Here is a 14,615-nt window from a genome sequence, read left to right on the forward strand (position 1 = left end):
GTGAGGAAATCATTCTCAGTTTTGCCATGAGGGACAGTTTCTCTACCTGAATCATTTTCCTCGCTAGCTGTTTGTCTCTGTTGGGTCCTGAAGAAATCTATGGTTTGCAGAATAGGGCTGCTGTGAAGCATATCACTCAAGCATGATGGAGCCACTGTCACATTAAGGCAGCTGATCCCTGGCTAGACTCAATGAGACCCTCCCAAGATGGAATCTACTGACATTCCTTCATACAAACCAGGATCAAAGATCATCAGACCCTTGTTCTCTCTTGTCCACTTTTGAGTAATCCTCGTGCCCGCTGCACGTGGGCTCAGGAGGTGCTAGACTATATAGGAAGTGGGAGATTAGCTGAAGGCGGGACTCCATCTATGCAGCTCTTGGGAGGCTGTCACTCATGCTGGTGTGATATTATTATTATTATCATCATCACTATCATTATCATTATTATCATTATCGGTGATGCATTCTGTCAGCAAACCAGTAAACTCCCTGACTCACCAGGCTGGACCTGAGACTGTTTCACTGGTCTGCTGTCAGATCCCCCTCCGAGGATCTAGTGATGCAGACGGGACATAACTGCTTTACTACAAACGCCCTCCAGAGGCAGCCCCCCCCCCCCTGCACTGGTGCTTCCGACAAGAGCCTGGGGTCCTGCCTTAAGTCTGCTAAGACAGTCTTTAGTTCCTAAAGCTCTCCTTCGTAAACCTGACTGTTTCTCCTTTTTTGGCTTCTCCTTGATGATTCCTATGCCCCCTCCATCCCCCGAGTTACTACAACACCCCTTCTTACATATTTTGGAACCATTTCAATTGCGTTGTGGAGCACAGGGAAGCACCCCAATTCACGTGGTTTGGCTGAGGCCTAAGAGCTAGAGTGGGGAAGAGAGTGAGGACCCAAGAGAAAGATAAACACACGCGGACTGAAAATCAGGGTGACTTCAACACCACCCTCTTCCTTCCAAGGCTCATGTCCGTGTGGATTTTAACAGGGCTGTTTTTAGCAGGAGTAACCATCCTTACAATAACTAATCATGTTCCGTAGTGGGTCATGAAGATCTACTTTGGGGTCACTCTTCCAATATTCCTAATGAAAGGCAACAAGTAACAAAAGCTCCTCTGTAGCAGACTGCCAATTCTTACCTTGGATTTCAAACTCATCAACATCATCGGCAGATCCAGAGTCCGAGAACTGTGTAGAATCATGTGAACTGAACTGGGAGCTGCTGGAGGTGACCCGGAAGCCTGTGATATTAAACACCATCATCGTCACAGACAGGATGGAGGGTTTCTCACCCCCTCTCCATGCCACAATAAAGAACCTAGACCTGAACAGAGGAAAGTGAGCAGAAGCATGGCTGGGACCAAAGCTGTGAGTGGACTGGTTCACTCTACTTTGGAGAAGTCCATCTGTGACCCCAGGCCTTAGTTCTCACCTCAGAAGCCCATTTTGGAAGAACACTATTTCTGATGTAGGAAACATGGGAAAAACAAAAACAGAACACCCAGAACTACCTTCTGACAGCAGAGGAACCCTTAGCTTAGGCATACCACCTCACACAAAGACCAGAGACGAAAGCCCACATGGCCCTGAGCTTTGTGACACTGTGAAGAGGCATGCATACAGATGTTTACAGGCTCACTCACTTCCATGCTCAGTCTCCTGGTATGCAGGGAGCAAGTTTTTGGTGCGGATCTGCTGGCGCCGAAGGCGGATCTTCTGCTTCAGTTCCTGGATCTCCCTGTCGCTATCTTCCTCCTCTACTTCCTCCTCTTCCAGACACTGGCTCATCATGTTGCATTTCATCAGCTCGATGGCGGCAATCAAGGACTCTGAGATGCTGAAGTGGGCATTCTCCTGGAGGAAGGGGGCACTGAGGAAGCTGCTTGTGAAGGGACTGGAAATACGGAACACCTTGCTGCATGCAATGTGGGGAAGCAGAGCTCCTAAGACCCAGGATCACCAGGGGCAATGCACTGGTCTGCTATAGGGAAAGCGGACAGACAGATGGCCTGTTCTAGAGTCTCTTTGCTCTTGCTGGTCAGCCCAAGATCGCCTCAGTACCAACCTCGCCTCAGTACCAACCTCAGTCCCCTGCACAGCCCCATTTCCACTCAATGCAATGAAAGCAATGATGGTTAGAAGATGTCATCCCACTGCAAGCACAGGGCACACTGGTGGGAAAGGAACTGCTTGGAGAAAGCTGTGGTTCAGACCCCCAAGCTGATGATGAAGAGCATTAGTTCCCTGACTCTGAAGTGAATACATACACACCAAGGAACGTCTTCACAGGCCTGTTGTTGTGTGGCAGCAAACATTTCCACCATTACAGGCCACTGAGAAAATGCAGAAGACAGCACCGCACTGCTGTGCCACTAAGACCCGCTGCACGTGGACACACTGTGCCACTGAGACCTGCTGCACGTGGACACCTGTGCCACTGAGACCTGCCACACGTGGACACCTGTGCCACGGAGACCTGCCGCACGTGGACACTCTGTGTCACTGAGACCCGCTGCACGTGGACACACTGTGTCACTGAGACCTGCTGCACGTGGACACCTGTGCCACTGAGACCTGCTGCACGTGGACACCTGTGCCACTGAGATCTGCTGCATGTGGCCTGACTATCTGAAGCTCTGCCAAGTGTGTAGACGGAAACATCACTAGCTCTGGAGATGCTTTTGGATCTTCCTGGAGAATTCTGATTACGTGCCTTCTAAGAATGAAGAAAATTGAACTAAATCAACTTCTAAAAATAAAACTTGAAGTTTTAAAAATTATTCAGGTCAGGTAGGATGTACCACACCTGTAATCTCAGCCCCTAGAGGGCAGAGATAGGAGAATCTTAAGATCTGAGGAGGCTAGCCTGGGCTGCATAGTAAAACCCTGCCTCAAAAACAACAAAATGTAGTGTACAGACTGGATCAAGTCTGAGGGTCTACTATTTTTAAGCCCACTGGACACTGCAGCTCTCTTCATGTGCTGCTGATATACAATTCACTCTTTGCCACTAATTAAGCTAATGAAACCAGGCAATCCTGTTTGAGACGAGGGAGAGAATATGCCAGGAATTCCAAACAGACTCTTTTCCCAGAGTCATATTCCCACACACACACACACACACACACACACACACACACACACACACACACACGGCAGTATGGTAAATATGTCCCAGGATAAGAGACCAGTGTACAGACATTATTTATGCATAGTTGAGCCCAGGAATCAGTGGAGAACTTGATTCTGGAGGGAGTATTTATGTGAGGTCACGGAGTCCAAGAACAACAATCCCTGGCTCAAATGCAGTGTCTCTGCACAGAGCAGCACTGTTGACGACAAGCACAGGGTCCTGAGGCGTTCCCTACATGGAGCTCTCTGAGCGGCACCGCAGCTCACAGGCACGGCCGGCTGCCGGAACCTCATGGACACAACGGCGGCAACCATCGGCTGGGTCCCTGGCTGCACTAGCTCCTCATCTGCCCTCTGATGCCTGCCTTACCTTTTCCAGGTCTGCACAGCTGCCAAAGTCTTGCTCGGAGAGGTAACTGATGAGGGACTGTCCTTCTGATGGTCTTCGAAACATGCCTTCTCCCGAGCACAGGTACTGACCGCCCTCTGTGGGAGGTGGAGGGTGCATATAAAATCTCTGACTTAAAATGAAAACCTGTAACAACCGCGCTCCTTCAAGAAGTCTGACGGTGTTACTGCTAAAGGTGCTCTCAAGTCTTCCCGGGCAACAGGGTTCAGAAGCTGGACAGAAGACGCCTGTCTGACTTCTAATGGCATTACGTCGACCCTTCAGAGTCCCAGAGCACCAGAGCTCTTGAATGGAGAATAAATGTAGAGATCCTAGAGATCTTTTTACTACCTAAAGTCACTCGGTGCTGAGCACTGACAAAGGACAGGGGTGCTCCCACCAGTGACCGGTTGCCATGTGGAGCTTGTCTTCTAGGAACTATACAAAGGCCCTCCACCAAGGCTTTCACTCCTTCAGGCGACATCTCATACGGTACAGCAGACACACACGGGAGCACCCAGAGCGTACGAGAGGGGGAACTCTAAGTCAGCGCGGACCACAGGAAGTGGACTCTTAGTGTTGAAGAAGGGCAGGTGAGGGCACACAGTGTCCTCCACAGAGTGAGCTGAGCGCCACGGCTCAGAGCCCAGCAGGCACATGGAGAGAGCAGAGCAAGAGAGAGTTTCAGCCCTTGCCTTCCTGGTGTGCACTCACCATACTCTATGCACAGGGAGCTGGGGGTGCTTGTTGACTATGCAGCTCTGGCCAGAGGAGGGGAAGGGGCCTCTCAAATTCAGTGTGTCATTGCAAGAGTCTAGTGTCAGGGACCACACCAGGAAATAAGAACACACATACGCTCGAACAACAGATACATTCCCAACCCTTAAATTCAGCATTTAACGCTCTCATTTCCAAAGCCTTCCCGAACAGGCAGGAGGCAGTACACCAAAGGCAAACAGTCCAAGGACACAGAACACATGGCAGAATGGGTTTTGCTTTACTTTTCTAACCAAATGTCTCACAAGTACTAACTAACCACTAATTCTTTGTTTGTTGGTTTTTCCAAGACAGGGTTTCTCTGTGTAGCCCTGAATGCCCTAGAACTCTCTATGTAGACCAGGCTGGCCTTGAACTCACAGAGATCCGCCTGCCTCTGCCTCCCGAGTGCTGGGATTAAAGGTGTGTGCCACCACTGCCTGCTGTGGGGTAATGCTTTTGTACATTGGTTGATAAATAATACACTGATTGTCCAGTAGCCAGGCAGGAAGTATAGGTGGGACAAGCAGATGCAGAGAATTCTGGGAAGAGGAAGGCTGAGTCAGGAGTCACCAGCAGGACACAGAGGAGGAAAGATGTGAAGGCAGAACTGAGAAAAGGTACCAAGCCACGTGGCTAAACATAGATAAGAATTATGGGTTAGTTTAAGTGTAAGAGCTAGTCAGTAATAAGCCTGAGCAAATGGCCAAGCAGTTATAATTAATATGAGCCTCTGTGTGTTTACTTGGGGGATGTGAGTGGGAGAGATTTGTCTCGACCACCGGCCGGCTGGGACACAGGAAAACTTCCAACTACAATCATCTGGTTTCAGATGGTAAAATAAAAATAACTACAATGAATTTTTTCCAATACCCTGAGACACTATGTTTTATTTTATTTTATTTATTTTTTTAAAGGTAGACAGAATAATTTTTTTAATTTATTTATTTTTATTTTTTGTGCATTGGCATTTTGCCTGCATGCATGTCTGTGTGAGGATGTCAGACCTTGGAGTTACAGACAGTTGTGAGCTGCCATGTGGGTGCTGGGAATTGAACCCTGGTCCTCTGGAAGAGCAATCAGTGCTCTTAACCTCTAAGCCATCTCTCCAGCCCCCAAGACACTATGTTTTAAAACTATACCAGAAAATTTACATTTACTAATGAAAATGAAACTCAGAAAAGTGCTTAAAAGCAACATCAAGTCAGTTCTGGAGAAGCCAAGGATAATGGCTTCAAAACCAAAGGATTTAGTCACCAGAGAAAAGGAGAGACTTCAAGAGCAGGCTAATGCTGAGCATGCCTGTAGTTCTAGCACTTGGAAGTGAGAGAAGGAGGATCATAATGAGTCTTGAGGCCAGGACCAATTACACAGTGGATTCAAGTCCAGCATGGACCACATAGCAAAGTCTTGTCTCAAGAACAAGGGGATGGGGAAGTTGGCTTTAAAGAGTTCATAAGATATGAGAAACTGATATTCAAAAGTAAATAAAAATATCCAGTGCCATAGTAAGAAAAGCAGTGGAGGCCTGAGACATGAGCAATATACTTTGGAAGAGCAGATGCCTAAACCATATCCAACCATTTCCCCAATAAATAATGCCAATGACAGCTGCCCTACACACACACACACACACACACACACACACACACACACACACACACGCACACACACACACACACACGCACGCACACACGAAGTGATTTTGTGTTCTTGTGGCTCTAGCAGTAGGCTCTGCTCTGTCCACTAAACTAAGGAAAAGCCACCAATCACCATGATACCTTGGTAAGAAACAACGGCAGAGACTGTTTCAATGCCTAGCCAGACAGCACATCACATAACCTGTAACACCGTCCCTGTGTTCTTCGACTACACAAGCCACTGGGCTTTTGCACTGAGGTCACGGACTCCTAAGGGCGCCCAGTCAACTGACTCAGCATTTCCTTTCACTCACTCAAAATCTGTTTTCTCTCAGTTTTTCTTCTCCTTCAGGGTCTGCAGATTTCCTTCTTCTTTTATTTTCTCTGTTCGAAGCTAACACACCCAGGGACTTCTCCATTACTAGGGGGCTGTGGTCTCTAGGCCTCCTCACCACTGTTTTACTGACACATACCCACACATTAATAACTCCGTCATTACAGTACTCACACAAATCTCAATCTGGAAACCACCAGGAGGGGGGATGAAACAACGAAACAGACTTACTAGAACAATGTTCAGTGACTAGTATGGAGTATGCAGAGGCACAAGGGAATGAAGGCTGGTGAGGGGAAAGGGAACAGGGATTCTCGGACAGGCAAAAATCATGCAAGTATATCCAAGACCACATGAAAGGAATGAACATTCTGGTGTTAAGTCAAGGAAAACAAAGGCATCTACAGGAAGTCTTCAGGCAAGAACCACCCTGCCACTGACCCAGGGAGAGGCCTCTGATGAACAGCAGGCCTTAGCTTCACCCTTGGGCAAAGCAGAATCGCTTTCTCTTGACTATGGCTTCCAGAAGCTTGGTAGAGTGAGTAGGGCGTGCGGAAGCATGTTTGGGGCACGACACACAGTGCCCTGTTATGGACGGGTCCCAGCACCAGCACAGGATCCAAACTAGCCAGACTTGATTTGACACCAGACTGGAAAAGGAGGTTTTGAACTAAGCGAGGTGGTCACAGAGGCACAGGAGGAGGAAGAGGTGGGGGACTGGCTCCCAAACCTGCAATGGGATCTTCCACTATAATGGTGATATTCCTGGGGCCTCCTGCAGATAAACACACAGGTGCAGAGGAGAGTCCAGATAGAACAAACAAGGTTAGAGAGAGAAGGGGAGAGAGGAAAGAACCAACCAGCCCAGGGACTGTTACCTGGCAGCAGCGGTGACATGAACTCCCAGGAGGGAGTGCCAGGGCTGCAGGAGGGGTGACAAGAAGCTACAAGACCCATGCTCAGCCCTTCTGCACAGGTCTTCTCTGGCTCCCTTTTCCCATGCAGGTTACCATGGTTTCTGGAATCCACACAGATTCAAGAATGGAGCCAGGGAGGCTGGGAATGTCACTCTGGAGAGCTCTTGCCCAGCATGAATTAGGCCCTGGGTTCAATCCCTAGATCACTTTAAAAAAAAGCAGTGGGTTGTAGGGAGCAGGGAAGTTTTGTATGCTCAAAGGCCAGTGCCCTTGTGTAGAGCAGACACTGCAGTACATGGAACTTGAGGATCTAATTCCAACACTCTTTATATGTGAGAAAGTTCATGGAAGAGGCTTTGACCTGGAGATTTTTCTCCTAAGGAGTTCAAATAAGTCACATTAAATTCTTGAAGGAAGACCGAGAAGACAGTCTGTTATCCAGGGTTTAGTTGAGGTCTTGGGTTCCCATCTTTCTAGAAATTACAGAGACAAGGGCAGCTCCAGTGGCCCACGGAAGTCTCCTTTATTTCATTTTTCTATTTTCTATCTGGGTTTTTTCTGACCCATCATAGCATTAAGCAAACAAAATTTGTGTTATACTTCTTATAAAGGAGATTCTACTAACATGACACCCAAGCAAAGCCTAGAGACACCACTGCTCAGGGAAGATGGCGGCAGCATGGGGCAGAAGCAGGCAGACTCGCTTCCCCACATCTAGGTTTGTTCCCTACTCCCAGCTGGCACTCTGTGAGGGAGGCTTCAGGGTGAACGGCCTTATCTGAGTGCCTCAGTCTGAGTTAATGACAGCAGCCACTCCATCTACCTGGTCCAGGGTCACACCACCCATCCTACTCATGATTATCCCCATTGTAAGTAGGAAACCCTAATAGTACTCTGCTTTAGTATTACATCACGACTTAACTTCTTTTTTTAAAAATTTATTTATTATGTATACAGTGTTCTGCCTGCTCACCAGAAGAAGGCACCAGATCTCATTACAGATGGCTGTAAGCCACCATGTGGTTGCTGGGAACTGAACTCAGGACCCCTGGAGGAACAGCCAGTGTGCTCTTAACCTCTGAGCCATCTCTCCAGCCCCCCATCTAACTTCTAAGGAATCACAACAGAAGGAATTTAACAGGATTACCTGTAAACCTCTTTAATACTTGGCTTAAGTCTGAGGATTCAGTTAAAACATAAATTGCGATGCTCATACTATTCTAATGCTAAGAACTATGGAAGAATCCGGGAAGCATTTAGTATGTGGCATCATATAAAGGAAGACACACAACATACTTGGCCTTCTTCATACTACATGCCGAATGTCTTTCGAGACAGAGCAGAGTAACATGTCATCCAGAAACGGCTCTTCTCAGCTATCTGAAGAGCCTTAGGAGCAAGCCCTCCCTCCAGCCCTGAATTCAGGGGATGACACAACCCTGCCAAGCAGTGGCTGGTGCTCATCATTACCTGTGGCTCCTCTGGAGGCAATGTTGGTATCCGAATGGGAGCGAATATGACTCTTCTTTGTCCCGCTGGCGACGGCGGCGACCGTCTGCCCTTCTGAGAAGCTGGACCTGCGAAGGACACCGCCTGGCTGGCTCTGCCTACCTGCCTCTTGGTCCCCTAGAGAGGAGGCAGCAGAATCTGGCCTTTGGGAGCTGCTGGAGGAGAACAAGTGGGAGCTGCTGCTCTTGGCATCGTTGCTCTGGCTCTGGCGGCTGGCGGTCCGGCCGTGCGGGGCTGGGTTGCCAATGGCCAGGTACTCGGGCCCCTCGCTGCCATCGCTTGGGGAGTCATTTTGGCTGCTGAGCCAGGATGCCTCCATGGGGCTGGTCAGAGTGCTGGAACTCATCTCATGTGGGGTCAGTGGGGATTCCTGGGCTAGAGCTGAGTCTGGACGCAGTGGAGCTTGGGCGGGTTGATTCTCGGCTGGTGAGAGGGGTTCTCTGTTTTCTTGAGGTTTCCGCGGAGAGCCAGAAAGTGAAAAGGAAGTGGATCTCCTCTCTGGGATATAAAGAAGGGGTAAGGGGAGAGGACAGTAAGCTGGGGATCTACAGTCTGTACATAGGTAAGGGTGCTCAGCATACATGTCACTCAGACAAGGTAAGCCAACTGAGGTAAAACAAGGGTTTAGAAGCAGCTAAGGTGAGGAGGGCATGGGTACCTGAGCTAGTGGTGGCTTCACTGCTCCTCAGCATGAATCCCTCCACTTCAAAGTGAGAGAACTTAAGAGAAGAGCAACCTCACAGGACTGCGGTGGAGATCAAATGATCACAGCAGAGTCCAGCATGGTGCAGGCACTCCAAAGATGTCAGTAACTGCAGACCTCATTTGCAACGTGCAGCAGAAGCTCAAAAGCCACTAAGGACGTCTCTGCTGGCGCTTCCATAATGCTATAGAATTAGTTTAGGCCAGCTCCTAATAACTGTTTCGTTCTGTGAGGCAGGGTCTCACTATGTGGCCCTGGACACCCCTGACTTGTAACCATCTTCTTGTTTCTATCTTCTGAGTACTGGGATTACAGCCCTGCTCCAACACATCAAGAAGCTGCTGCTGTTACAGTATCTTTTTATGATGCCTATTCCAAAGACATTTATACCAATTTATACCAGCCCGAGCCTCAATTCCCAGTCTGTGGCCACTCTCACAAAGGCTCTCTACTTTCCAGATGTGAAGAGACTTATAAGGACTGCCCATTCCCACCCTTACACCTAAGGCCAGCCTGGGCTACCTAGTGAAACTCTACCTTAGTAAGCAGAAGAGAACAAGCACACGAGAGGGAGGGAGGGAGGGAGGGAGGGAGGGAGGGAGGGAGGGAGGGAGGGAGGGAAGGGAGGGAAGGAGAGAGGGAGGGAGAAGATGAGAGGGCTAAAAAGCAAACTAACTAACAGGAGCAGGTTCTGGCTGTGAGGACTCACAAGGTCCTGTACTTCCCCGGCCTAGAACCCACGCAGCAGCTGCACGTACCTGCGCCGTGGCTGGGCGTGGCTTGGTGGAGGTAAGAGGAGGACCCCAAGCAGGACTGCTGAGCGCAGCTGGCTGGAGGGGGGCATGCGGAACCAGGCAGAGCTGTCAGACTCTGGCTCTTTGTAACCAGCAGTGGGCTCTCGTGCTTTCTGGCAAACTAAAACAAAAGGAACCATGTCAGAAGGAGGCATGGAGGCCCTGGAGGAGGGGCCAGCAGCGGAGAGTAGGCCTGGACCCAGAGCCAGGGGCTACGAAAGCACACACAGTGATACTGAAGTGCGGCTGCGCACTACAGCTACTGCGCTGGGATCCTTCTAGCACGGCTTCTCCTCTAAGCAGTGAGTGCAACAAAGAACCTAAGAGCATGCACAGGAGCCTGGGAAGGTGGCCCAGGGAGGAAAGGGTACTTGCTCTGCAGGCGTGAGGACTGGAATTCACAGAACCAACACCAGTGTAAAATCAGGGTGGACATGGCAGCCTGCATGGCAAGCAGACAGGGTCTCAGGAGCAGGCTGATTGGTTATATTAGCTAGCAACAAACTCCAGAGTCATCTCGGGACCATGGCTCAGTATAGAAGACAGAGGGCAATAGAGGAAGACACACCCAATACCAATCTCTCGTCTCCACATGCAGACAGACACATGTACATCCATACACACGGGAACAGGTATACAGACATGTACATACACCACACGTAAAATACACACCAAAAATGATGCATGTGGAGTCAGAGGTCAGATGGAGTGGTGGTCTAAGTCATACGTGTCACCTATAAGCATAAGCCTTGGTGTGTGTGGCTCAGTGACTTTCCTTTTTCCTTTGTAGACAGGGCCTTGCTGTGTCACCTGGGCTGGCCTAGAACTTGTGACGTAGCTGAAACCTCCCTGCCCCCAAACTTGTGTCTACCCGCCTGCCTCTTGGCCTCCCAGGTGCTGGGATTACAGCAGTGAGTCTCTACGCCTAGTCCTGGCCCCTGGCGACTTCCTCTTTTCTCACTTTCTGCCTTTGCAGGCGGGTCACAGATTCATACGTGTGTCTGTGTGTTCATCTGTGCACAAACATGTGGAGGTCACAGGTCAGTCCTGGGCGTCAACTTCTATCACTCAGCACCTTCTTTCTGAGATAGGGTCTCTCAGGGAACTTGGGGTCCACCAGTTCACCTTTCCCTTCCATCCTCCCCATCCCCTCTCCCTACCTCTCCTCCCCCCACCTCCCCTCCCCCTACCTCCCCTCCCCTTTCCTTTTTTTATTTTTAAACTAGGATCTCATAGTCTAAGCTAGCTTAAAACTTACTATATAGTCCAGGCTGGTCTCAAACTCTGACCCTTCTGCCTCAGCCCCCCAAGTGCTAGGATTACAGGTGCCTGCCAGCTTGACACAGTTAGAGTCATTGGCAGGAGGGAACCTCAGCTGAGAAACCGCCTCCCTCGGGTTGGCCTGTAGATTACTGATTGATGGGAAGGGCCCAGCCCACTGGAGGTGGTGCCATTCTTGGGCAGGCGGTCCTGGATTCTGTAAGCAAACAGGCTAAGCAAGGTGTGGGGAGCGGCCAGTAAGCAGTGTTCCTCCATGGCCTCTGCATCATATTCCTGCCTTAAGTTCCAGGTCTCAATGAACTGTGACTCAGGGTATGTAAGCTAAATAAACTCTTTCCTCCCACGTTGCTTTAGGCCAGGGTGTTTTATTACAGTAACAGAGAGCAGAACCAGACAAGAGTCAGGTCCCACCACACCCAGCTCTTTCCGAGCATTTTTATACATGAAAGTCTTTGAGCTCACAACTGCCTCAGTAAGGCAGTCATTGGCTGCCGAGGCGTGGACAGACACGGGTCATTCTGTGCCCCCCTTTACCATAGATGCATCAATCTGAGCCAGGAGACGGGGGCTGTTCTGCTCCACTGCTTCCAGGCACTGGAGCATGGCTGTGACGTGGGCGTCACTCAGCAGGAAAGCCGTTTCTAGGAAGAAAAAAATGTACCAGTGAGGAGGAGAGAAGCTCGGAGAAAGACAGAATAAAATGGGGTTGAGGAAAAGCATGTCACTGTGGACAGAAAGGATGTGGGGACAAGTGAAGTAGAGGAGAACCTCAGTTGTATGCAGTCTAACATAAGAAGTTCCAAAATCAGAAAGGCCCAGGAAGCCCCTGGCTCTGTGCGACCCTGGCCAAGTCACCTAGCCTCTCTGATCAGAAAACAGTGGTCCTACTACCCAGCTCTCGCAGCGGCCATGAAGAGGGCAGTGGGACAGTGAGAGCACAGGAGACAGCCGAGGGCGCTTCTTCTGAAGGTCTGCATGCATCTGTTCAGGGATAAGTTGGCATAGCTGGCTCTGGAGACCTGGTATAGAGCGACCCACAGAGGAACCGGGAGGGCCGAGCAGCTCCCGCTTACCTGTGTAGAATTTCCTGACGTACTGCCTGTCCCCGAGCAGAGGCCGGAGCTGGGCGGAGAGGCAGTGGCACTGCAGGCTGTGCTGAAGCCACAGGTCTGCGACAGCGCGGTCACTCACGGCCGCATTGCTTTGGCCGTTCTCATGCAAGCTGATGAACTGGGGAGGCAGAGAGGCCGGAGTCAGAACACGTGTCCTGGCAGATAGGGTGGCGGCGAAGGCTACCCTAGGTGTCACCTTCAGCTAGCTCCCAGAAGATCCGGGAGGAGGACAGTGAAGAGACAATGGCTTCTCTACCAGACCTCAGGAGAAGCAAGCCTGCTAAACTCGGCTCTTTACACTCTGTCTCCAAAGAGGTTCCTCTAGGAGTCACAGGAAGGATTCAAAGGCGCTTGACCTCTTGGCTTCTCTCACAGAGCCTCTGGAGAGAATGTGGTAAAAGTCTTGGCTGGTGTACACCACCAGAGATTCACTTAAACATTTTTTTGAGAATTTTTTTCAATGCTCATGAGTGTTTGCCTGAATATAGTTTGTGCACCACATGGATGCAGTGCCTGCAGAGGCCAAAAGAGGGCATCACAGCCTGAGGACTGGAGTTACAGATGGTTGTGAGTCACCGTGTGGGTGCCGGGAACTGAACCTGGATCCTCTAGAAGAGCACCAAGTGCTCTTAACCACTTAGCTCTCCAGCCTGAAGATTCTCTTAAGAGAAGCCACCTGTACACTCCTTTAGGTTGTAGCCATAACAGTCTCTCTTCGGAACCTCCTCCTCCTCCAGCGTTTCTAAGAACAAGGTCTCACAGCCAGGGCCGGTACCACAAAATGCATCAATAGCAATGTCAGCAAGCTCCTCAGAGGAAATGGCTACACACCACATCTGAAGTGTGGTAGCACACACCTGTCAATCCCAGCACACGGGAAGCTAAGGAAGGGTGATCACATGGTCAAGGGCAGCCTGGGCTACCTAGTGAAACTCCACCTCAGTAAACAGAAGAGAATGAACAAATGAATGAAGGGAGGACAAGAAGGTGAAGAGAACAGCAGGTTCTGACCTTTTCTCAGACTTAGAGAGGCAGGATGAAGCCCTGTGGCTTTGGTCTCTGAATTTTAGGGGGGAAGTATACTTCTTGACCTCATCTCAGCAATAAATCAACAGCTGGGACGCCCAGGAAACAACAGGCCAAAGAGAAATAAAGGGAGGTGATGGATATCTTAGAGTCATTTCATTAATCTAGTCTAGATGCATTTAATTTTCCTACAATAAAAATTAAGTGCATACATAAAATTGTCAGTGGTTAGTCTAGAACCAGCTGTGTATCTTTGGTCAAGTCACTAACTTTATCGAGCTGTTCCCGACTGGAAACCTGGAACACTATGTGGAGCTGGAGACACAAGAATCCAAAGCAGCCAAAGCTTGTACGGCAGCAGCGTTCAGTCCACTCTGGCCACCCCCTTCAACAGCTGCTGCGACAGCCACACTTCCCTTAGCTCGTTTTTTTAATGAGACAGGGTTTCTCTGTGTAGCTCTGGCTGTCCTGGAACTCACTCCGTAGACCAGGCTGGCCTCGAACTCACAAAGATTCATCTGCCTCTGCCTCCACGTGCTGGGATTAAAGACATGTGCCACCACTGTCTGGCTCCCCTTACTTCTTTAGGGAAATTCTTGCTATTTTTCCTAGTTTTTTTTCTTTTCTTTTCTTTTTTTTAAGGGTTCCATTAGACCATTTCCACCCACTTCCCCGGAGATGAAAGAGCAACCTGGAATAATGGACCTGTATGGTTGGTTGGTTAACCTTCCCCTCTAAGTCAGTGCTACAGAGATCATCTCTTTCCTACAGTTAAAAGAAACTGGACACACTCCATCCCAGGGGAAAAGACTCTCACAGCGGAGTGTCAGTGAAGACTCGCAGCCACACCCCAGCAAGCCAGCTCTCCTTCACTCTTACCTTCTCCACGTGAAGGGCTGAGTGCGGGCTGAGCCACCGGATGTCTTTGACAAACTGCCAGTAATCCGCCTGGCGGCAACACACCTACCAGACAAACAGCAACGTGAGGGGCAGGTCACCACCCACCTGGACAAAGTCCCA

General features: G+C 49.8%; 1 protein-coding gene across 5 annotated transcripts in view; it reads right to left on the minus strand.

Moving 5' to 3' along the window:
• The window catches only part of Rubcn (rubicon autophagy regulator), a 67,830-nt gene that overhangs the window by 20,884 nt on the left and 32,331 nt on the right, over window positions 1-14,615 (minus strand). For 3 of the 5 annotated variants that reach the window (XM_036203874.1, XM_036203872.1, XM_036203869.1), the window contains exons 3-11: window positions 14,475-14,558; window positions 12,531-12,687; window positions 11,992-12,098; window positions 10,141-10,297; window positions 8,641-9,177; window positions 6,984-7,028; window positions 3,506-3,621; window positions 1,647-1,857; window positions 1,143-1,244 (exon numbers count right to left, since the gene is read on the minus strand). In XM_036203874.1, the coding sequence (XP_036059767.1) occupies window positions 1,143-1,244; window positions 1,647-1,857; window positions 3,506-3,621; window positions 6,984-7,028; window positions 8,641-9,177; window positions 10,141-10,297; window positions 11,992-12,098; window positions 12,531-12,687; window positions 14,475-14,558 (1,516 nt within the window). The remainder of the gene's footprint in view (window positions 1-1,142; window positions 1,245-1,646; window positions 1,858-3,505; window positions 3,622-6,983; window positions 7,029-8,640; window positions 9,178-10,140; window positions 10,298-11,991; window positions 12,099-12,530; window positions 12,688-14,474; window positions 14,559-14,615) is intronic. The other 2 variants (XM_036203873.1, XM_036203870.1) reach the window with 1 other exon arrangement.

Source organism: Onychomys torridus, chromosome 12 (genome assembly GCF_903995425.1).
Source record: "Onychomys torridus chromosome 12, mOncTor1.1, whole genome shotgun sequence".
NCBI classification, from domain to species: domain Eukaryota; kingdom Metazoa; phylum Chordata; class Mammalia; order Rodentia; family Cricetidae; genus Onychomys; species Onychomys torridus.